We start from the raw sequence: 25,509 nt of genomic DNA, 5'->3' as shown, positions 1-25,509 counted from the left end.
CATATTGTTTGCATTTACTTTTGAACCGAATTTCTAGGACCTAATATGTATATGACTTTTAAGGGTACTTATGTTGTGTTAACTATACATATACCCCCCAAAAAGGACACTCAAAAATTCGATTGAATATATAAAAGAAAAACTAGTTTTGGAGCCCGTGAAAATCACGGGATCGTTAATAATTGACTGTGTTTAAGTGTTTAATTCGTGAATAACTTATATGGAGTAGTCCCTCTCTCTCAATCATTTGTTTAATTTTAATTAAAAAAAACCACTCACAAATAATTAAAAAAAAAAGGTAAATAAATGAACACGACTGAGGGAGCGGTATCTTAAAACAAAAGTTTAATACATTCAAAATTTTTGATTCAGGATGTAGGCAAACCAAAATGTGAATAGCTTGGTTGGTTTGAAGCGAGGACACAGTTCGTCAAATTGAACTTTCGGGTTCTTGTGATCTTATGGACAATCTTGACGCCATAGAAGTATTGGAACATGAATTTGCACTCCATTGTCGTCCATTGTTTTCAAAGGATTTAAAAATACGATTACAAGTTGCTACCAATAAAACAAAACATTAAAAAAAGTCACCCAACCATATATGAACAAATTGCATTGAAATTATTTTCTACTCCATATGCAGTTAAAAACCTCCTAAATTCGAAATATATAGCGTGGTTACTATTCATTATTCTTTCTTTCCCTACAAAAATATAACATTCTTATTACTTCACTTATAGTAAGTACACATACAGATATAAAATTTAAATAAATACTCCCGTTAAAATCCTAAAACGTGTACAATATGGATAATTATGCTAGTCTCGTAAAAATATTTCTTATTGGACATGCAAAATAATTACGCGAATTTCAAAGCACATCCATGTTAGGATCGCATTAACATATACATACCTCCTACAATAACATCATTAATTAAATTATCAATTTAATTAATTGAATTGGCACCTCCAATTAAGACTATTAAATATAAATACATGAACAAAAAGAAAAAGGAAAAAGGAGACAAAAATGTCCAATAAAATACTCTAAATTACATAGAGAACAAAAAAACTGACTTTTGTAAGGACGGGTAATGTTGGTTTGGACAACCTGGTATCAAATAAGACAATATAAATTGGTAATTGGATGATATTTTATAGAAAGAAAATCAATGACTCTTATTTTTCTCATTTGAGTTGCTAATGATTCTTCAATTGACTCTTTAATTAATGATTCTTCAATTGCCTCTTTAATTAACGATTCTTCAATTGTCTCTTTATTATTTGACCATTGCTTTGATCGGCTTAAAGATTAAAGAATGTGGTTTTCTTAACCAACAAACATTGCTACTTTGTCATACTTAATAATTCATAAAAGCAAATCAGACCAGACGCTGAAACCAAATCATCCGAATTGCAAAATTCATTTATGTATAAATCATATCCATCCCAAATAATTTACTATGAAGGTGGCTCTGATACCACTTGTTAGAATTAATCCAAATAGAGACCATAAACTTCATACTAAATTACTCGGTAAATACTAGATGCGGAAGCGTACCTGATTACATGACGAATAGTTGGGATGAACCGCCTGAAGGGGGGTCTTCGGGATTAGGTCTTCTAGTAGACACACATACAGTAGCGATCTCTCTACTGATGGAATGCGGGGAGATTAAGTTATTGTGTGCTACCAGGGACCATAACCCGGGTGACTTATATATAGTCCTCTTAATCTAATGCGTCCATCATGCATTAGAAACCTAATGAGTATCTACACTTAGATAATAGACTGACCCATACTTTTTAAGCCGTAAAGAAGCCCATATTTAATACACCGTAGTTGATCACTTTATATTTAGGCGAACCTTAACTGATAGCGCATAAATACAATTACTACCGAATTAATAATTTGTCCATATAATATTGTATTAGACCCATATTTCTTACACGTCAACACGAGAACTTCCCTCTTCTAACCAACTAGGGAAATATACCTTTATTAAAATAAAGGTAAACAAATGATTAAGACAAAGGGACTATGTGAATAGGTATACAACGCTAGTAATCTCCTATCTACTACTTTGTAAGGGAATATAAATTCTCAATCACCTTCCCTTGCTAACATCATTTTAATCAATTTTGAGACGTTAAAAACTTGTAACACGTCACAAATATGAATTTGTGTTAACACATCTACAAATCTTTCATAGTACAAAATTTACCCGTGCGAAATGACCCTATACCAAGAAAAATAAGCCCACATGATTTAATATTTTCTATTTAGTACGTATGTTACTTATACAGTTATACATATATACTCTCTCCAAGATTCTTTTTTTTTTTATCTTCCCTTTTTAATAAAATATTCTTCACATATATTAGAGAAATGGGAAGATAAAAAAAATTGGAGGGAGTATATATGTTCGAAGGTAGATCCACTATGATGATATGATCTTTACCAAGATCCTTACATGAAACACAAATCCACAATGCATTTGTGAAAAAGTAGAAGGTGGGTATCTCTAAAGAGCGTAATGGCACGCATGAAAGCAAAGTATTGATTTTTTTATTCTTATCTTAAGAATGAAATTAAAAATGAGCCTTTGTATACATTTAAATATGTGTGTTTCACTTTCAATCATTTATTTTTGCACTTAACCATAACATTCATAAAACTTAAATTTTCTCTTTAATTTAACCCTTTTGGATCGATGGCACACGTAAGTTAAAAAACTATATATGATTATTCCGAAAATAGTGGTTATTTACGTAGGATCGTGTTGAGTTTATGGATTCAAGTACCTAAGAGGGGGAGGGGGTGAATTAGGTACTCTTTTAAAAATTTTAACTTCAACTTTATTGGATTAAAGTAAGTTAAGTGAACAAAAGAGATTAGAGGATACTTTGAATAATATTGAAAGATTGAACAAGTATCACAATGAATGTTTGCTGAAGTATGAAAGCAACAATCGTTCTGACTGTATCTATTTGTCTCAGTTTGTGGAATATAACTGCAGACCAAATGCGACAGTATGATGAACTGTTACTTCTAAGTTTAAGCGAAACAAAAACAAACAAACAAAGTAAATTGCAGCGGAAATAAAGTAAAAACAATGAACACGAGATTTTTGAATTGGTTCGGCAAATACTCAAGTGCCTACGTCCAATCTACCATTTTATTACTTTCCTTTAGTGATCTACTCCGACAACTAAAAGACCCTTGTAATAAAAGACGCCAACCTACTCCGGTTGCAAAGCTAGTACAAGAACTACTCCGTTCTTATGACAAGCTAACTCGCAATCTACTCCGATTGCCAAGAGTTAAAGGACTACTCCGTCCTAGAACTCAACAACTCACAACCTACTCCGGTTGCCAAGAGTTAAAGACTACTCCGTCCTAAACTCTACTAACACACTTAGAATGTTATAGGATCAAGTTTCCACTAACATATTCTTAACAAAGAATAGAGATGGACAACTTTTACAAGATCAACAATTCTTAAGCAAGAGAGTTTAGTATTATAAAGCAACAGTAGCCACGACTGTAGAAACTGAAGACACTTGAAGACTTTTAAAGGATTTTGCAAACAAACACGATTTTTAAGCTTTAAAAACAATTTGCAAAGTTGAAAGAATTATTTCAGAAAAGTCTTAAGGATTTATGAAGAGGATGCACGGTTTATATAGAGGAGGTGAGTGAAGGGGTTGCTAGGGTTTTGAAGGGTCAAAGACCTCACATGTGAAGAGCATTTGCAACCACCCAAAACTTGTACCAAAAAGGCCTCTTTTGCAAAGGCAAGAATAGGGAAAGATGGTTTGAAAGATATCCTTAAAAGCTCATGCAAATTCAGAAAACAAAGAGAGAAAAGACAAGTCACATGATGACAAGTTGACACTAAAATGACAAAAAGCATTCTTTGTTTTCTTAAAGACTCAAAGGGTTGAATTTGCATAAAGAGGAAACATTTTGAAAATAATAATTCAAACCACTCTTTATTGAATACCATCTCCTTAATAAAAATCCGATTTTTTTATCTTTGAAAATAAGAGTCACGTGAAAGCTTTTGAAAGATAAAAAGAGGTCTTCAAGTTTTTACGAGTTGTGGCATAATCCAAGCAGCTGTTTGCGTGTGAAAGCAACAGTCGTCTGGACTGTTTCTGTTACTCTAATATACTCTACTTTCTTGCTTGTACATTAGATGACACTTGACTAAATACAATGGGATTAATAACAACTTCAACACTTCTTAATCCATGCTTGATATGATCATATATCCTGAAAAGGTAAACTAAGATGACACAAATCAAATGGGCATGTTATCATCAACATAAGGAACCCAACAAATTCCCCCTTTGATGATGACAAGCCCCAAATGAATGTATAAGCAATGTAAACACCTTAATTCAAGATTTTAAGCAAGCAAGATCAAATGATAGAGAAGGGACAATATTACCTTACCTAAGGCAAAAGCTAGAATCAAACTACTATGACAATTTTACATTGCCCCAAAACAAGAATCAAGCTAAGAAGGTTAGACGAGCCATTAGTTTAATCAATAAGCAAAGAGATTCAAAGCATGAGTTTACCTTTTCCCCCTCTTGACATCATCAAACGGATAGGGATGTCAAAAGCATTAGAGTGCAGATAATTCACAAGAAAACACAAAAAGACACATGTAATTGTAACAAGGTAACAAGGTCAACATAAACAACGATTAAACATAAGTTAATCAAAGTTCAACACGGCTAAATAGAGTTTAATACAAACCACCAAGCATCAAGATAACAAGTAAAGAGAATAGTCTTAGAAGGGCACAACCAAGGTGGGACAAAATGAAAAGGCACGGGTAAAAGTGAAGGGGCCGAAAGGAAAGGGATAGGCTAAGGGGAGGAAGCTTGTTCACCATCCGAGCCACTACCCAAAGGATCATCATCCACATGAGCATCATCACCAACTTCTTTTGTAGACACAAGGGTGGAAATGATATCCACCTCACCACGGATGAGGTCCATAGTAGAAGCAAGGGCCGAGATTGCCAAGTCCTTTTGACGAGCATCTTCCTTAAGCCACGCACCCAACTCAGCCACGGCATTAAGCACTTCCCGCATACCACCCGTATTCACTTGACTAGATGACCCAACCTCCGGGTCCTTCTTAATTTTCACAGAAATTAATTCATCATTTTCAATCTTGATAAGCATCTTCCCCATTTGCCCATCACTCATAACATCACACATATCCAACGAACCCAAGCTAGTATTCACTAACTGATAATGGGGTTTGTCGCACTCCCCCAATCAAACAATTAACTCAACTAATGTAGTAGGGTAGTCGAGGTCGAATCCACAGGGAGCATGGGTGAGTATTAATCGTTCATATTCTTATGCTTAGCTAAGTCGACAATAAAAGATGAGGTTGTTATACTAATGCTACCTAAAACAAAATGAAATGCAAACTTAACAAAAGAAAGGTAAATGAGCAAGAAAGAAGGACAAGTTGTGATTCAAATGATTAAAAGGCCTAGAACTCGGTTCTCCCACAACAATTCGTAATTCCACATACTAATTCCCTAGGCTAATCAAAAGGGGTAGGTAGGTAAGGGGGAGATGACTCTAATTCGCCTAGAACCTCCCTTCCGGTCTCGCAATAGGACACTAGCTACTCCGACTAACCCCCCTCCCGGGTTCGAAAGCCGGTATCCCTAACTCAAAACCCGACAACCCCAAGAACATGCATTTTCCCAAGGAGGTCAAGTAAATGGTCAAGGTCATTAAGCCCTCATCATATTCCGGGTCATCCCACTCCCCCTTCCGGAGGTCGATTTCAAACGCTAGCCTAGAGGCACCCTCCCTCGGTTCTCCCTTCCGGTCTCAACCTTAGTTGGTGACAAGGGTCGGTCCCCAAATATTCGACTAACAACCTAACCAACTTCCGTTGGTGGACAAGGGTCAAAAGCCGACACTACCCGGAAACCAAACCTTAAGCAAGAAAATTCCCCTAGACTACCCTAACCAATTTTCCCCACAAATTAGCCTTAGTGACAATTAGTTAGTGAAATTACCCATATCGGGTCAAACCGAGTCCTAGAAGGAGACTACTCACTAATCATGTTGCTAAGAGCAATAGAAACAATAAAGATTGAGTCTTTAAGCATAAACATGGTGGGAGAATAAATTATACTACTAATCATGCAATTAATCAACAAAATTATGAGGAAAGACAAATTAATCTAAGATGGAAAGAGATTAATGCAAAAAGACACAAACTTTAACATAAGCAACTCAAAGATTCAATCTTTGAGAGCAACAACAATGGAAAACAAAGAAAAGATGAACAAGAGAGAAAATAATAACAATCCAACAACAAAGGTAGGAATTCTAACATAAACAATTAAGATAAAACTTGAAAGAAAAGCAAATGTAAACAAATGAAATTATGAAGAGAAATTATACCCACTCAATAGCAAAGAAAAGAACTTGGATTGAAATATGGAAGGATTCTTCAATTCTCCAAATACAACCCAAAATTACTAATTGTAAACTAATGAAAAGAGAAGAACTTGAATGAACAAAAGAAGAATTAAACTAATAATTAAAGAAAGATAACAACTTTTTATTGAATGAAAATAAGAGAGGAATTATGAAGGTTTTACAATATTGAGAGAGAATAGCAATGGAGGGACTAATTTCTAAGGTCTAAGGTAAAGTAATGTGTGGTGTAGTCTCCTAATATACTACTCCTCCTAATTACTACTAATAATTATAATTCTAATAATAATATGTTAATAATAGTTATAATAATAATACTAACTTTACAAAAACACACGACTCAATGGGAAAAGGGGATTTGCTTTTACTGAGAGAACCAAAAGCAAATCAGGCCAAAAGTGAAACAATGAAAAACGCGAAAGTGGGTCCGGGAGCCGATGACCACCACCGGTCAAGTGACCGTCTGGGAATCCCCTGGAAACTTCAAGTGAATTTAATGGTTCTCCCAGCCGGTGGGGGTGTCGGCGGTCGGTGACCCGGGCCGGGATGAATTTTTTGATGCGATTTGAGTTGTGAGCGGTTGACCGCCACCGGTGACAAGGCCGACTGGGAGTTCTCTGGAAAATGGAGTCAATTCTTTGCGTATTCCCAGCCGGTTGGGTAGGCGGCAGCCGGTGACCCGACTCAGAGAACGATTGCTTCTATTCCAATTAACTCGGTTTCAATACCGAGTTCATGCTTGATGATGGCGGGCCGCTTTGGAGCATGGTGGTTGTCGACAATGGCGATGTTGGTGCTCGTGTATTGTTGCTGCTGGTGTCATTGATGTTGGTGGCGGCAAAAATGGTGGTGGTGGTGACGGGAGCGGGACATAGTGAGTGGTGCGGAGAACAGCGGCTATGGTGGTTGATTTGTGGAGGTGATGGTGAGAACACGAGCATGAGACTGGTGATGAACATAAACGATGCATGTGACGGGTTCCGAACCCAAAGTTGCTGGCTCGAGAGGCCATGGTGGTGGTCTAATTGAGGTTGTTGATCGGAGATAATGAGGGCAATTATGGTGGATGATGGGTTTGGGTCAGAGGTGAGGGTGAAGAAGGTCCGTTAATGGTGGACTAATGTTGAGCAAAGGTGAAATGGTGATGATGGTGGATGGTTATGTTGATGATGTGAATGAATGGTGATGATGCATGTTACGGAATATATTGTATTATATGGTAGTCGTAGTAAATGAGTTGGATATCTTGTTTTATGGTAAATATGTTATATGGGTCGATACGGTTTCCTAAACCGATTAGGGTTGTATGAGTATATAATGTATCGTTATGCAGTCAATACAAGGAACACAATAATTCCAAACCCTATCTTTTGTCAAGTATCCTCTTAACTTGGTATCAGAAGACTATCAAGTGTGTCGGCGGTAGAGTTTTTTTCGTTCACAAGTATGACGAAAGACGGAGATACGTCCAAATCAGACAAGAAAACCTCCATTAGTCCTTACTTCCTAGGGCCAGGCGATAAACTCGGTGATAAAGTCGTACAAGTCATGTTGAATGGTGATAATTACGACGAGTGGTCTGTGAAGTTGCGTGGTGCCCTACGTGCCAGGAAGAAGACGGGATTCATTGATGGTACTATCAAGAAGCCCAGTGATACGTCGGAGGAGTGTGAAGATTGGTACATGGTAAACGCAATGATCGTCAATTGGATTTTCAATGTTATCGAACCCGGGTTGGGTTCAACGATAACGTATGTCGATGATGCAAGAGTTTTGTGGGAAGATATTGAACAACGGTTCAGTGAGAGTAATGGACCGAAGCTTCACCGTGTCAAAGGCTCCATCAAGTCGTGTAGGCAGAATGAGAAGGAGCCCGTGTCCGAGTACTATGGTCGCTTGAAGAAATTGTGGGATGAACTCGATAAATACGATCGAAATCCCACATGTGAATGTCGTGGTTGCAAGTGCAACATTAACGGCCAATTGGATAAGAAGCGTGATGAAGGCAAGGTGCACGATTTTCTTATGGGACTCGATCCTCAGTACAATACTGTCCGTTCCAATTTGTTGATGCAGGAACCTCTTCCGTCCCTCAACCGCGCCTATGCTGCTATTGTTCAAGAAGAAGGGGTGCATGGAGTCAACACTGGCAGCAGCTCTGGTTCCCGTGGTGATAGCAGGTCCGAGCCTATTGGCTTTGTCGCGAAAACAGCCAACAATGTCGGCTTTAATTCACGGTCGATGGACTCGGATAATGATGGTCGTCCTCGCTGTGAGAAGTGCAACAGGTGGGGGCATCTCAAAGAGAAGTGTTTTGATATAATTGGGTATCCTAAGGGATGGAAGGAGCGAACCAGGCAGAGCTATGGTGGTGGACGCGGTGGAGGTCGAGGTCGCGGTTATGGTGTTGGTCGTGGTGGAGCAAATCATGCACACGGAAGTGATGAGACGACGGAGAATAAAGAGCAGTTCGTTAGTGTGCCTAAGGAGCAGTGGGATGCATACGTAAATAATGCCAAAGCTAATAATGCGAGTGCCTCGAGTTCTCGGATGTCTGGTAAGAATGATAATGATGTACTTTGGCTATTAGATTCGGGTGCTACCCATCATATGACAGGTAGTAGGCATTTATTGAAGGATGTATGTAAAATTAAGCCATGTCCAGTGACTTTACCAAATGGAAAATCGTCACAGGCCGTCGAAGAAGGCAAAGTCGAATTAGGCGGCAAAATTGTTTTGAATAATGTGCTCTTTGTTCCCGAGTTTGAGTGTAATCTTATTTCGGTTTATCAGTTAAGCAACGATCTTGACTGTACTGTTCAGTTTACTAATTCATCTTGTGTTATACAGGACCGCGCATCGAAGACGAAGATTGGTATGCTTGAGCAATGCGGCCGTTGTATACGCCGTGGTTCAACAAAGACGTGCGTATGGGTCACAAAAGCGGGGTGATGAGGTTGGTATGTGGCATCGTAGATTGGGTCATCCTTCCAAGAAAATAGTGCAGTATTTACCGTTTATTAGTCATAAGAATAATAGTCATGATAGTAAGCTGTGTGAAATTTGTTATCGTGCCAAACAAACGCGTGAGAAATTTGTTGTTAGTAATAATAAAGCTACTGGTAATTTTGAGTTGATTCATTGTGATTTGTGGGGTGATTATCGTACGCCCTCTTCTTGTGGTAGTCGTTACTTTCTGACAATAGTGGATGATTTTTCTCGTGCCGTATGGGTATATCTTATTAAAGCAAAGAGTGAAGTGTCACAGTTGTTGAAAAATTTTGTTGCCATGGTGAGACGTCAATTTAACACTGATGTTAAAATTATTCGTACGGATAATGGAACAGAATTTACTTGTTTAAAGTCATTCTTTGCTGAACAAGGGATAATGCATCAAACCACTTGTGTCGGAACTTCACAACAAAACGGGAGGGTAGAGAGAAAACATCGTCATATTTTGAATGTTGCTCGCGCCCTTCGTTTTGAGTCGGGTTTACCTGTCAGTTTTTGGGGTGAATGCGCGTTAACTGCAGGATATTTAATAAATCGCACCCCGTCTGTTTTGTTAAATGGAAAGACGCCATTTGAAATATTGTTTGGCAAACCGCCAATTTATGATAATATCCGTGTGTTTGGATGTCTCTGTTTTGTGAAGCATTCTCGTCGTGACGGTGATAAATTTGCTTCCCGTAGTCATCGTTGTGTATTTGTAGGGTATCCTTTTGGTAAAAAGGGATGGGAAGTCTATGATATGGAATCTAAAGAATTTTTTGTGTCACGAGATGTAGTTTTTGATGAGACGGAATTTCCGTTTCGTGCCTCTGATTCCTTGATGTCTCGAAATATTGGAAAGAATGACGAGGTGTATGATGATGTGGTGTATGATGAGGAAATATTGTTGGGTGATGGACCGGCTGTTAGTAGGCCCTCGGGTGACGAGTCAGTGACTTCAGGGGGGGTGCCTGGAGGTGACGTGATTGAGACCACGCAGGAACCCGAGCATGGTAGTGGTGATGCGGGTCCGAGTGATGGTGGTGCGGACGAAGTTGAGGGTGAATTGGGTCGGGGCAAGCGGCCTCATGTTCCATGGTCAAAATATGATGAGAGTGAGTATGTTACAGGTGCAGCACGTGTTGTTGAACCCGTTGAAGGTCATGATCGTCTGTCTTGCTCGAATGTCTCATCTTCGTTAGGTATGCCTTATCCTTTAGCACATTATGTGAAGTATGATCAGTTTTCAGTTTTGCATCGTTGTTTTCTGACTAACCTTGATGATAATGTCGAGCCTAAGTCTTTTCGTGAAGCAGTGAGGAGTGAAAAGTGGCGTCAGGCCATGCAGGCCGAGGTGGATGCTCTGGTTCGGAACGGCACGTGGGAGATTGTTGACTCTCCTTCTGGTAAGAAAGTAATTGGTAATAAATGGGTGTATAAGGTGAAGCTACGTGCTGATGGTTCCGTTGAGAGATATAAGGCGCGTTTGGTTATCCTTGGTAACAAACAGAAGTCGGGATTGATTATTATGAAACTTTTGCTCCTCTTTGCTAAGATGGTGACGATTCGTGTTTTTTAGCCCTTGCAAACTGCTGGTCGTTGGGAGCTGCATCAGATGGATGTGCACAACGCTTTTTTACACGGGGATTTGGAGGAGGAAGTATACATGCGTCTCCCTCTTGGATACTCGACCGACACACCAGGTAAAGTGTGTAAGTTAAAGAAATCTTTGTATGGGCTGCGTCAGGCTCCGCGCTGTTGGTTTGCTAAGTTATCCGCTGCTCTTGTCGCGTTTGGTTTTGTGCAATGTCTATCCGATTACTCATTATTTTGCTATGCCAAAGGTAATGCTGTTGTCTACATTCTGGTGTATGTTGATGATTTGGTTCTTGGTGGTAATGATAATTCTCTTGTTGTCCGGGTAAAAGAATATTTGAATACGTGTTTTCATATGAAGGATCTTGGAGCTCTGAAATATTTCTTGGGTATTGAGGTTGCCCGGAATTCGACTGGTATTTTTGTGTGTCAACGAAAATACGCTCTTGATATTTTATCCGAGACGGGTATTATTGGTGGAAAGCCAGAAAACGTTCCAATGGAACAGAATCATCGGTTGGCATTGGCTAATGATGAGTTGCTGACTGAGCCGGAGAAGTATCGTCGTTTGGTTGGTCGTCTTATTTATCTTACTATCACCCGGCCAGAGCTGTCTTACCCTGTTCATATTTTGTCTACTTTTATGCAGCAGCCGCGCTTGTCTCACTGGCATGCTGCTTTGCGAGTCGTTCGTTATTTGAAGAAGTGTCCTGGTCAGGGTCTTTTGTTTCGCACCAACAATAATTTGGAGTTGTCTATTTATTGTGATGCGGATTATGCGAGTTGTCCTCTTTCTCGTCGTTCTTTAACAGCTTATTTTGCGTTTCTGGGTGGCTGTCCGATTTCTTGGAAGACGAAGAAACGACCCTCGATGGCGTGTTCATCTGCTGAGGCTGAGTATCGTGCGATGGCAGCTGCTACTTGTGAGGTTAAGTGGCTGCGTGGTTTATTTCGTTTTCTCCGTATTCCAGTTGCTCGGCCAGCTGTATTGTTTTGTGATAGTCAGTCAGCGTTGTCTATTGCTCGTAATCCAGTGTTTCACGAGCGTACGAAGCATATTGAAGTGGATTGTCATCTTGTACGCGACGCCATTAATGATGGTGTTATTTGCCCCTCGTATGTTCATACGTCTGAACAGGTTGCTGATATTCTCACGAAAGCTCTTGGTGGTCGTCAGTTTGAGTTTTTATTGTCCAAGTCCGGCGTGTTTGATCCCCACGCTCCGACTTGAGGGGGGGTGTTACGGAATATATTGTATTATATGGTAGTCGTAGTAAATGAGTTGGATATCTTGTTTTATGGTAAATATGTTATATGGGTCGATACGGTTTCCTAAACCGATTAGGGTTGTATGAGTATATAATGTATCGTTATGCAGTCAATACAAGGAACACAATAATTCCAAACCCTATCTTTTGTCAAGTATCCTCTTAACTATGCATGGTGGACTACGAAGAATGCTGCTTACGGGTAAAGTTTGTTTGTGAATTGAATTTTCAATGTGAAGAGGCTGACCGTTGACTTCTTGGCAAATTGTCACTTGGCAATGCTCTTTTATTTTGTTACATTTAACCCATATTATTCACTAGCTCGACCCAATTTGTTCCTTAATTTCCGTCTCAAATTACTCTTAACTCGAATCTCCACTTTATTATTCCACCTCTCCTACAAAATATAAACAATAAAATAATATTAATACTAATATTATAAAAACTCGAGTAATTACTAAATATAACTAATACGACTCATCATTATAAACTAGTAAAATAATGGCAATACGAATATTATAATAAAAATACGATTAATTATTAAACCTGACTAGGACGGCTAATTATTATTAATTAGTAAATAAATGAGCTATTTAACCAATTATGCATACAAAATCGAGTCGAAATATGGGGTAAAATGACACTAAAATTATACTTATCAAATCTCCCCACACTTAAACCTTACCCGTCCTCGAGTAAGCTCATTTAAACTAAACTAAGACCCTTAATATAAAAGTACTATCTAAACTACTAATATCCGATGAAAGACAATTAACGGGCCTTCTCCGTCCCTTCAACTCACACCAAAACACAATGAGGTATGCATTCCGATGCAAGACAAGTGGGGGCTTGCGTCCGTCCCTTCTCCGTCCCTTCTCCGTCCTCGATTGCTTCTATATGACGGATACTTTAATCAAAGATAAACAAGTAATTGGTACAAAGGGATAAAATTTCACCTTTTGACATTTACCCAGCAAAAATAACCCTAAAAACCAATCCTTAATAAACAGTAAAAACATTTCAGTCGATAATTTACCGACCAATTGAAAAATAATACTTCAATAATGAAGACAGATGGAGTAATTTCTAAATGGTCTACTTAATACCGAGTATCATTCCTTGTAGTGAATTCGTATGCACAAATATGTTTGGATTGGAGAATCTAGTTAACCAACATTTTAGAAAAGAATTATATTATATGCGCTTTAATTTGTTGCTTTATACGAGTATATAAGAAAATCCTAGTTAACTAATTCCTTGCTTTACATACCTTCTATGTCCACAACAATTCACTAATACTCTACACTTTACTTTTTAATTCCACCCTAAAATAATACCACAAAAATTTTGGAGAGACGGTCTCTCAATAACGTTATTAAAAGACTTCTCACATGATGGGGGTAAGAGACCACTAAATTTCCTTTTTTCCTATTATGTCTCTGATACAAACTTGGAGGGCTTTGATGAGGTTGTGCTAGGCGAGATGGAGAAAGAGCCAAGTCAGGCCATAGCTCGTGCTCAAGTTGCGAAACAGGGAAGTTGGATTGGTGAAGTGGTTAGTCCAATTGTTTGCTTGGTCAGTTGGTGCAATTAGGCTTTTCTAAACATAGGATTCCCAGATTTATTATTTCAGTTTTGCATAATAATGTAGAGCAATTAAGGTGGTGATTTGGTCATAATTCCGTCTTAATTAGCTGGTTTAATTTCCGTCTTAATTAGGTTGTTTAATTCCTATTTTAAGAGCAAATCAATTGCTTGTAACTGTTGTAATGGAGGCTATTTATAGTCGACATTAGCTAGTATTTTTCATTCATCAATCAATCAAATTTCAATCACAAACTTTTGTTTTCTCTAATTGTCGAGCACAATTAACGTGACTTAGCTAGAACGCGATCCTGGCTTTGTTTCTTTGAGTTACGAGTCAATAGGTCTTGTCTCGAACTTACGATTGCTAAGTTATAGGTCTAGCTTACAGTCAAACTATCCGGTTACAATTATTTCCGCTGCTACTCGTATCATAAGTGGTATCAGAGCTTCGGCTCTTGATTTCCTAAAATTAAGACGATCTTGGGATTCTTATTTCCTATAATCGTTCTTTCCAAAATTCACAAAAAAAAAAAAAAAAGAGACTTGTATAACGTTACACTTACTGTTCTGATGGCAGACTTTGATGATGACACGCTTCTCAACCAGGTTCGTGAGATGCTCCGCAATCAACCTACTGGAAGCCGATTTCGCCCAAAACAGGACGAATTCAAAGTTTCAGAGTTGCCGGAGTTCAATGGAGGCACGAATCCAGAGGAGTACCTGGAGTGGGAAAGAAAGATCGAGCGGATGTTCGACTTCAAAGACGTCAGTGACGAGAAGAGGTGCAAATACGCCATTTTGAGGTTGGGACGAGGGGCTTCTTTATGGTTCGAGGGGCTGAAACAAAAGCGGGTTCGCGCTGGAAAAGAAAAGATCGCTTCCTGGGAATCATTGAAACGCAAGCTCCGCAAGAGGTATGTACCATTGACCCATAAGTTAACAACTTATAGGAAAATAGCAGAATTTAAACAAGGGAAATTAAGTGTGGGGGAATATATTGATGAATTTGAGGGTTTGTCTTTAATGGGGGAATTAGAAGAAATAGAGGAACTAAAGATGTCGAGGTTTTTGCGTGGGTTAAATTCTAATATTGCTACTATTGTCGAGCTTTATCCGTATTCTGATTTCGATGGATTGTGTGGCCTTTGTCTAAAACTCGAAACTCAGCTTAAGTCAAAATATGGAGGAGGGTCTGGGTCGTCTGAACCGAAACCCAAGTCTTGGGCAAAACCCGAGTCATCTTACAAATCAAATTTTCCAAATAATGATGCCAGTCCCCTTGTAAACCCAACAGCAGGGAGTTCGTCTGCAACTCCTAAATCGAAAAACACACCCAAAGAAATTAGCCTGTCCAAAGTAAGGTGTTTTAAATGTCAGGGTTTCGGACATTACCAAAGTGCGTGCCCTAATAAACGAATAGTGACCTTGAGGGAGGCCGTGGAATACCGAGATGAGTTGTTGGAGGAGGAGGAGCGTATTGGGGATGTGTTTAATTTGGGGGAAAATGAGGAGGAGGAAGGCAGTGGTGATGTCGAGTCTTATACAGCCCCTAAATACGATTGTTCGCTAGTCCTTCGGACCCTAGCTGTACATTCCACGCCAATTGAGTCGGAACAGCGGGATCAAATTTTTCACACTAAGTGTCAAGTGAAGGATAAGTGGTGTAGTTTGATCATAGATGGTGGTAGTTGTACTAATGCCGCGTCTACTGAGATGGTTAGCAAATTGGGTTTAGTTACGACGCCGCATCCTAGACCATATGCGCTACATTGGCTTGATGACGGAAACAAGGTTAGTGTGACAAAGCAAACTCGGGTGGCTCTGACAATGGGATCTTACAGAGATGAAATTTTATGTGACGTTGTTCCCATGGACGCGTGTCATATTTTATTAGGTCGGCCTTGGCAATTTGATCGTAATGTGATACATTATGGCCGGAGTAATGAGTACGAAGTAGTCGATGGGGGCAGGAAACTTTTACTGAAACCAATGGCTCCGTCAGAAATTCGGTCCATGAATGTCAAGCGTGGTAAATCCACGAAACTTTCCATGTTTGCTGGTGAAAAGGAGGTTGATAATGCTATTATTAATGGCACTTGTGTTTATTGGATGGTTGCTAGGGAGGCAAAAGAAGGAGTTGTTTCTAACTTGCAGGTGGCCGAATTATTGGAAGAATACAAGGATGTTTTTCCCGACGATTTACCACCGGGATTGCCACCTATTCGCGGAATAGAACATCAAATTGATCTCATTCCCGGGGCTCCTTTGCCAAACAAGGCTGCATATCGCTGCAATCCAATTGAAACAAAAGAATTACAGCGACAAATAGAAGAACTGATGGATCGTGGGTATGTTCGTGAAAGTATGAGCCCATGTGCGGTTCCTACTTTATTAGTCCCAAAGAAAGACGGTACTTGGAGAATGTGTATCGATAGTAGGGCGGTCAATAATATCACCATCAAATATCGGTTCCCTATTCCGCGGCTAGACGACATGTTGGACGAATTACATGGTTCGGTGGTATTTTCTAAAATTGATTTGAGAAGTGGATACCATCAGATTCGCATGAGGGAAGGGGATGAATGGAAGACCGCGTTTAAAACTAAACACGGTTTGTATGAATGGACGGTTATGCCATTTGGACTGACCAATGCTCCTAGCACCTTTATGCGGCTTATGAACGAGGTACTCAAACCTTTCTTGGGTCGTTTTGTTGTTGTATATCTTGATGACATTTTGATTTATAGCCGTAATATTGATGAGCATTTCAAGCATCTTCGAAGTGTATTTGATGTCCTTCGTGAGCAAAAACTATATGGCAAGAAAGAAAAATGTTCGTTCCTAGTGGAGCAGGTCACCTTTCTCGGGTATGTAGTGTCCAAAGACGGAGTTTCGGTTGACGAAGCGAAAATAGAAGCAATTAAATCATGGCCCATTCCTAAAATCATTACGAGGTACGTGCCTTTCAAGGATTAGCTTCTTTTTATCGTCGATTTATTCGTAATTTTAGTACTATTACGAGTCCTATTACCGAGTGTTTGAAGAAGGGTCCGTTCGTATGGACCGAAGCTGCCCAACGGGCATTTGGATTGGTTATTAGTAAGCTTTGTGAAGCACCGGTTTTAGCTCTTCCCGATTTCTCTCAACCCTTCGAGGTAGAGTGCGATGCAAGCGGGGTTGGTATAGGGGCTGTACTCGTTCAAGGTCAGCGTCCTATAGCTTTCTTTTCTGAAAAATTGGGTGGTGCTAGACTCAATTATTCTACTTACGATAAGGAATTTTATGCAATCGTAAGGGCTCTTGATCATTGGAGTCATTACCTTCGTCCTAGTCATTTTATTTTGCATTCCGATCATGAGTCATTAAGATATATTAATGGCCAGTCGAAGCTCAATCCGAGGCACGCAAAATGGGTAGAATTTCTCCAATCCTTTAATTTTTCTTCAAAATATAAGGAGGGGAAAAGCAATGTTGTGGCAGACGCTTTGTCGCGTCGTTATGCATTATTATCAGCTCTTGAGGTACGTTTACTTGGCTTTGAGACTCTCAAAGATTATTATGATAATGATTTGGAGTTTGGAGAGGTGTTTGCTATGTGCAAAACCTGTAAGACAGGGGTCAAGGGTGAATTCATGCTGCAGGATGGGTTTTTGTTCAAGGGTAACCGGCTTTGTGTTCCTAAACATTCCGTTCGTGAATTATTGATTCGTGAAGCACATGGTGGCGGTCTTGCCATTTTTGGTGTCTCAAAAACAGAGAGGTATTAAAGGAGCATTTCTTTTGGTCTCGGTTGCGCGTGATGTTCGAATTTGGTTCGTAAATGTGTGACTTGTCATTTGTCGAAAAGTTCATTCAAGCCCGGGGAATATACGCCTCTACCCGTTCCTAATAGGCCTTGGGAAGATGTGTCAATGGATTTTATTGTGGCTTTGCCTCGTACTCAAAGGGGTAAGGATGCGATAATGGTAGTGGTGGATCGTTTTTCTAAGATGGCTCATTTCGTGCCTTGTCACAAAACCGACGATGCAAGCAACGTGGCTGATTTGTATTATCGTGAAGTGGTTCGTTTGCATGGAATTCCAAAGACTATTGTGTCCGATCGTGACTCCAAGTTCTTGAGTTATTTTTGGAACACTTTGTGGAGGAAGGTGGGTACTAAGTTATTGTTTAGTACGTCTCATCATCCTCAAACCGATGGTCAAACGGAGGTGACGAATCGTACCTTGGGTACGCTGCTACGAGGGCTTGTCAACAAGACCCAAAAAGATTGGGATTTAAAACTCGCTCATGCCGAATTTGCTTATAATCGGTCTCCGACTTATGCTACTAGTCACTCGCCTTTTGAGGTCGTTTATGGGCTGAATCCATACTTGCCTTTGGATCTTATTCCTTTGCCAAAAGACGAGTTGGTTCACAAGGATGCCGATGCTAAGCTCAAGTCGATGATGAAATTACATGAAGAAGTTCGGGCTAGAATCCAAGCTATTAACGAGGTGTATAAGAAGAAGTCCAATAAAAATCGTCAAGCTCGGGTGTTTAGTGAGGGCGATTTAGTTTGGGTTCATTTGAGGAAGGAGCGATTCCCGAGTAAGCGCAAGAACAAGTTGATGCCTCGTGCGGAGGGACCATACAAGATAGTTGCTAAGGTTAATGATAATGCTTACAAAGTCGAGCTTCCAGGCGGCTATGGTGTTCACGCCACTTTCAACATTGGTGATCTTACTCCGTATCTTGATGATGATGGTCTCTCGGAATTGAGGTCAATTCCGTTTCAAGGGGGAGGGAATGATACAAACTTGGAGGGCTTTGATGAGGTTGTGCTAGGCGAGATGGAGAAAGAGCCAAGTCAGGCCATAGCTCGTGCTCAAGTTGCGAAACAGGGAAGTTGGATTGGTGAAGTGGTTAGTCCAATTGTTTGCTTGGTCAGTTGGTGCAATTAGGCTTTTCTAAACATAGGATTCCCAGATTTATTATTTCAGTTTCGCATAATAATGTAGAGCAATTAAGGTGGTGATTTGGTCATAATTCCGTCTTAATTAGCTGGTTTAATTTCCGTCTTAATTAAGTTGTTTAATTCCTATTTTAAGAGCAAATCAATTGCTTGTAACTGTTGTAATGGAGGCTATTTATAGTCGACATTAGCTAGTATTTTTCATTCATCAATCAATCAAATTTCAATCACAAACTTTTGTTTTCTCTAATTGTCGAGCACAATTAACGTGACTTAGCTAGAACGCGATCCTGGCTTTGTTTCTTTGAGTTACGAGTCAATAGGTCTTGTCTCGAACTTACGATTGCTAAGTTATAGGTCTAGCTTACAGTCAAACTATCCGGTTACAATTATTTCCGCTGCTACTCGTATCAGTCTCTCACTAAATTAGTGAGAGACGGTCTCTCGTGAAACGTACTGAATATAATACTCTTTCCATTTGGTTGAATTTCATGTGTTTGCCTTTTTTCACAAGATTTAAAAAAAGTGTTAAAAAGTACTATAAAATAATGGAAACTTAGCTAAAATTGGGGGTTGAAAAGTGATTGTACATTTATACTAATTAAATTATGAAAAATACTTGCGTTCACCCCTCCCTACACACAAAAGAGGGGCACTAAAATGGGAATAAAATATTATAAAATCCTTCATTGTAGTATAATTTTCATGGAGCGCTTTTAGTATAGAGTAATTCGAACTTACGTTATTATGTTCCGTATTACTTGAATGATTTGAAGAATAAGAATAAACCTTCAAATCATCACTTGTGGGAGGTTTTTTCACAAAATGGAGAAAGAATCCTTCCAATAATCATCTTGCTTGTAATGACACGCATGAAAGCTAAGTATTGATTTCTTTATTCTTATCTTAACAATTAAATTAAAACGAGCCTTTGTATCGTTTATTTTTGTACTTGACCATAACCATCATAAAACTTTAAATTTTCTTTAATTTAACCCTTTTGGATCGATGGCACACGTAAGTATAAAGACTATATATGATTATTCCGAAACTAATTAGTGGTTAATTATGTAGGATGGTTAGTTGGGATAACAAATTAACAATGCTAGTTATTGCCTTGATTTGTACTCAACTCATTGTTTGTTTTGTTAATACATTATCCTGTGTTGGTTTAATTTGGGAATTTGAGTTTTGAAAATGTTGACGTACTTTGTTGTATTTCCGGTGCTAAACTACGTTATAGGAAAAGGACCACGCAGGCATGGAAAACACTGGAGAGCAAAGTGGAGAAGAAACTCCCATGTACTCGGATTCTTACCTTTTGCCGATACTTCAAGAGTTGGATAAGTCTGGAAGTTATCTTCAATTTGCCGGTTCTTCGTGTTGGAATCATGAGAGTTCTAGTCACAGATAAAGATGAACACATGCCCCCATTATACCATGGTGACACCAAGAGTAAGGTATGGCTTAAATTAATTTGGGCACACAATTAAAAGAGTGGACCCTCACGTAAAAAAATTTTATTTACAAATCAACGATCCTTATTTTTTAGGTTAGCAAAATTACGCGGTTTCGCTTTCGAAGCGGGAAATTGAAGAGGATTTCTTGGCGATGGCGGGAGTTCGACCGGCGAGACGGCCAAAGAAACTGGCGAAATCGGTTCAGAAGCAAGTCGATGTAAGTTTACGGAGTAATTTGATTGTTTCGATTTGTTTTTACTGTTGAATTTGATTAATTTACTGTTACATTGAGTTAGTTTGGGTGTTTTTGATGTGCAGGCAATGTGTCCCGGGTTTTGGTTGACGGAAATTAATGCTGATATGTATAAAGTGAATGAACAGATTCCTGATGATGCAAAGGTTTGATCTTTTCTTCGTTTTTCGATGATAAAAGATCGTAATTTTGATTGCTTCATTTGTTTGTTTTGGAATTAGTGGAAAGAATCTGATGTTTGTTTGTTTGTATTGATTGATTGATTGATTGCAGAGGTCGTGAGGAAGGTGGTAGATTTCGATAGGCGAGAACAGAAGATTGACATTGTTGAACTTTGGTAAATGGTAAATGGTAAATGGTGAATGGTGATTGAAGGGTGGTAATAGATGATTAGAGAGACGGGGTTATAGAGGGAAAGTATTGAAATTTTTCGGTGTTTTTCAATTTGTAAGTAATCTGTTTGTTGCGGTTTTTTGGAAATGCTAAATTGCTAATCTTTTGAGGTTCTTCTTTAAAAGAAGATTTTCTATTCGAATAATGTATTTCTTTTGAAATGTGAATGGAAATGCATTTGCTTTTATGATTTGTGTTCACTTGGACGCGGTTTAATGTGTTTGAATCCGAGAATGAATTTTGTTTGCTGTGCTGATTTGATTCCTGCAATGGTTTTTGATGAGAATATCATGATTAATTGTAAAGTTTGCATCTTTTTCGTCTGTGCTAGCTCCACTGTGGGCATGCCTTGCCCTGGTAAATCAGTAGTTTGAGCTTTTTACAGACGAGCCATTCGTGACTTCTTTTGTGAAATCGTCATGACTGACCTGCTAATTGATGCACTCGCCACTTACAAGCATTTTCTGTTGTCTTGTCTAGTCTGATTAATTCTCCGATTGTTGTTTTATGCGCCCTTTACCATTCATCTGGTAGTGATCAAACTTCCTTCTACAAGTATCTGCTCGTTAAAACTTTATTTTCATGGCTCGAAAACTTGTGTTGTAATCTGTACTGTTTTTGCTGCTCTGAACACGTATTTATTGCGAGTTGGTGGAAAAACTGAAGGCCGATGCTAATCTTACTGTTCTCAGTCTTTGTGCTCTTCTTTTTTTGTCGAACTTTTGATCACTGGAACCTCGTTTTACACTTTTAAGTACTCATTTAAATTCCTGCACGCTTTCTCTGACATTTGTATAGGATGCCGATAAGCGCTTGCAGAGTGCCTTTCGAGTACTGTTGCAATAGATTGGTGTAGGTTGTTCCACATACAACCTGAACAACCTACAGAGTTTTGAAACCTGTTTTATTTTCCGAAGTTCTGAAATTTTTCGTTTTCTTGATCAAAATTCCAAGCCTCCACAGTCATTCAAAGGTAATCTACTTTTTGCCCTTTTCATTTTTAAGCAGATTTGTCTCCCCCGTATATGCGATGTGCCCAGTTCTATAAACAGAGTCGGGTACAGGCGTGCATCCGATACTTGGTTATGGTCTGTTTCGTTGATATCAAACATTGAAGCCGCTGTGCTTCATATAACTCACAAATCAAAACACCAAACTTCCTTCAATACCTGATTGTTCTTTGGTTATCCAATTGACCTATTAACTTCGTAACCCAGTATTTCTTTTCATAAGTACGAAGTAGCTTATAAGCCGGTCATGAGCGGGATTGGCATAGACACATTTCATTGCAAGGTTCACTAATCTCATCTCAGAGGTGCAATTGAAGTATTACTGACAACACAAACTGCCTAGTGTGGATGGGGTCACACTTGAATTTTGATCGTCTTATTTTTTTTATTTTTTTTATTTTTTTGTGAAAATTGTATGATCATTCATTTTTAGTGCTTTTTTTGGTCATTTTAGGTACTTGCCATTAGGGCTTGGTTTATTTTGGGCCATGTCCTTCAGGTTGGTAACTTCCGATTGTAACTACAAGGATTTTCCTTTAAACTACTGTCTTCAGGTCGTTTTGAGTCATATTGGATCATTTTGGATCCAGGTAGTTTGCTTGTTTATCCTAGACTAGATAGAGGTGATCAAATATGGACTTGAGTTGGGTTAACATGATTTTTTTTGGCCCGGACATGCGCGTTAGCGGCCATAGCGGGTTTGGGTGGATTCAAGGGCTGGGCTGTTGTAAATTTTGAAAAATACATTGTTTAAGCCCGCTTTGTTAGCGGGCTGGACAAGATGGGTCCAATGGGTCGTCACGTCCATGACTCTAGTCCTAGACAAATTGCAATTTCTATGGAATTGAAATTATTACCTGCAATTAGACGAGTTATTATTCTCCTGAGAGACGGTCTCTTAATAAGCTTTATTGAGAGACCATTGTATCATTTTAAGAAAATGTGGTACTAAAGGCAATAAAATAGGTACAAATCATGATTAATAATAAAATGGGTACATTTATTATGTAAATAGGTACGAAATTACTATGTTACGATCAACAATAAAAAGGGTACGAAATACAAATAAAAGGGTACGAAAGATTGGTCTCTCAATAACTTAGTGAGAGACCGTCTCTCCTAAGTTTTAGTGTTCTTATTAATACAAAATACAAGATCATGTGCATTAAATCAATATCTATCTATATTAATAAAGGAAGCTTTTTTCGAGCGATTACAGAGAGTCCAGCTTTTACAAACTACCTCAAATTAATTAATTAGTTTAATTAAGATTGGATATTAATTAAAATATCATCCTCTTTATTTATCACGTACAAATAATTGAATTGTTCTCAAACTAAAATTGTATGGAAATAACAACTCTAAGAAAACACAACTATCTAAACGTGCATATATATAATTACTTCTTGCCTCATCGTTTACTAAAACCGTGATTAGTTGCATGTTTTTTTTTTTCTTAATTCTTAATTTTTCCGGTTCCCTAATTACGTGCCATTTATGCATGGATTTTGTTTCTCTTAATTTTTTCCGGTTCTCTAATTGCGTACCATTTGATTTTGTTTTGTAGGTACTATGCAGTGCAATTGATAAATAATTCATGATCCTACTTGAAAATACATAGAGAAAAGTTCACTTGCAAGCGCATTCAGATAAACAATATGGGACGGTGATTATTAGTTTACACCTCCTGCTCTAGAGTTTATTTATTTATTATTTATACTTTTTTGGTTTGTACTCCGTATCACTTTTCGTTCGATTTACTTTTAATTATTGTATGGTGTGTCTAATAATAGATTAATCAAGTTTATTCCTTTAATATTAGGTTATTTTTATACTATTTGAGTATTTCTTATTTATTACTTCTCCTTCTGTTCGCAGTTTTGTAAGTTATACCATTACTCAAAAGTATGGATTTCTAATAAACTTACCAAGTCCTTCATAATATAGTAGGATCCAGGCTATGCATTATATTATGTAGAGTTCAAAATCTTCAGATACATCGGAATGCAATTTGAAAGACAAAGATAATACTTAGGTTTACGTTTTTGTTGAGGGCAAAAAAGGTTCGTAAAGTCACAAACCCGGATCTTTACTTTGAAAAGTAGGACAACTATCAATATGGTAATCGAAATTTTGTGTACTCGCATAAAAAACATTTATTTATTTTCTTCGTAACGAATACCTTCTAAATATAAAAAAATAAACGATTTAAGGAGTACATAATGGAAGCTATTTCAGAAACGGAGGAAATATTATTTTCCCAATAGGGTTAGTAACCCAAGAGTATGATTTAAAACACTTTTACCGTGTGAAATTGGTTAGCGTCGTCCATAATTTTGCGTACCTATACTCCAACTTCTATGTTCTAACCATAATGTTTAATTTGAAGGAGTGTGTTTTTCGTTATTACTATCCAACTTAGCTAGGTAGTTTATTGGTTAAATTAAAGTTAGCTTGATAGACTTGGTTCCGACTAAAATTATTAATTCTTTTAGTTTAAAGTATGATTTTAGTAAAAAAAAAAAAAAAATCACCAGACAATTTTTTTCCGTGATTTGTTAGGAGAATATTACGGTATGTATCGTAATATACAGTAATCGGAATGATATCGCTGTTAGAATAAGTTATATTATATTGCGATATTAGTTGATATTATTTTGATATTTGAAGTATTATAAATATAGTACAGTACTATTCTATTCATTCCGATCACGAACAATAATATATAACAATTCGCCTTATGAATTCTCCCCCTTTCAATTTCTAATATGATTATAACTCTATATTGCTGTCTTTAACGAAAAATTAAATGAGACTAATACTTCTAGGCCTGTTGTAATTAAAACATATCATAACTAGCCGTTAAAGATGATAATAAATTAATAATATAATACGAGTAGTAATTTACATGGAGATTGCATACATGTGAACTCTGAAGGGGTGTGGACTTGTGGGATCATAAGATCATTTTTTTTGAATGAAATTTAATACCCACTAAACATCTTAACTGTAATAGAAATGGTATATAATAGGCGAACAAACATCAACATTTACCTTCGCATATACTCTATCCGCCCCGATTATTTGTTTACCTTTGATTTTGGCACAAAGAGCAAGTAAAGGGAAGGGGACCATTTATGATGATTGTTAATGGATGACAAATGAACATAATTATGTGTATGATCAAATAACCTACAAAAAATTTACCTAATACAGAAAGATAAGCAAATAAATGAGACGCCTTAAAATAAAGGGTTTTTCTAACGTGTGCCCTAAGGGCACACATTAATAACCCATATATTGTAAGATTAACAACAAATTCACATGAGATACTCAAGTATATTCTCATTTTCACCATATTTAATGAGAATATGTTGTTAATCTTACCATATATGGATTATTAATGTGTGCCCTTAGGGCACACGTTAGAAAAACTCTAAAATAAAATAGGTAAACAAATGATTGGAACAGTTGGAGTATATGAATAGATGGAATGGTTCATATTTCTT

At 38.0% G+C, this 25,509-nt stretch overlaps 1 protein-coding gene across 4 annotated transcripts; it reads left to right on the top strand.

The window, feature by feature from the left end:
• The first annotated feature begins 19,408 nt into the window (after positions 1-19,408).
• Positions 19,409-22,364, top strand: LOC141598938 (uncharacterized). Of its 4 annotated transcripts, XR_012523677.1 has the most exons (5): positions 19,409-20,344; positions 20,437-20,561; positions 20,641-20,743; positions 20,871-21,044; positions 21,789-22,364. XR_012523677.1 is itself a non-coding variant. In XM_074418777.1 (4 exons), the coding sequence occupies exons 1-4, from the start codon at positions 20,276-20,278 to the stop codon at positions 20,877-20,879; spliced, it is 306 nt and encodes a 101-aa protein (XP_074274878.1). In that variant the 5' UTR covers positions 19,409-20,275; the 3' UTR covers positions 20,880-21,126. The 4 variants fall into 4 exon arrangements, 1 of the variants encoding a protein (XP_074274878.1); XM_074418777.1 differs by lacking the exon at positions 21,789-22,364 and having other exon boundaries at positions 20,871-21,126; XR_012523678.1 differs by lacking the exon at positions 21,789-22,364 and having other exon boundaries at positions 19,781-20,344; positions 20,663-20,743; positions 20,871-21,126.
• Positions 22,365-25,509: the final 3,145 nt, after the last annotated feature.

This window comes from Silene latifolia, chromosome 9 (genome assembly GCF_048544455.1).
Source record: "Silene latifolia isolate original U9 population chromosome 9, ASM4854445v1, whole genome shotgun sequence".
NCBI classification, from domain to species: domain Eukaryota; kingdom Viridiplantae; phylum Streptophyta; class Magnoliopsida; order Caryophyllales; family Caryophyllaceae; genus Silene; species Silene latifolia.
Note: the sequence above shows the minus strand (reverse complement) of the source record. Positions and strands in the feature narration are given on the sequence as shown.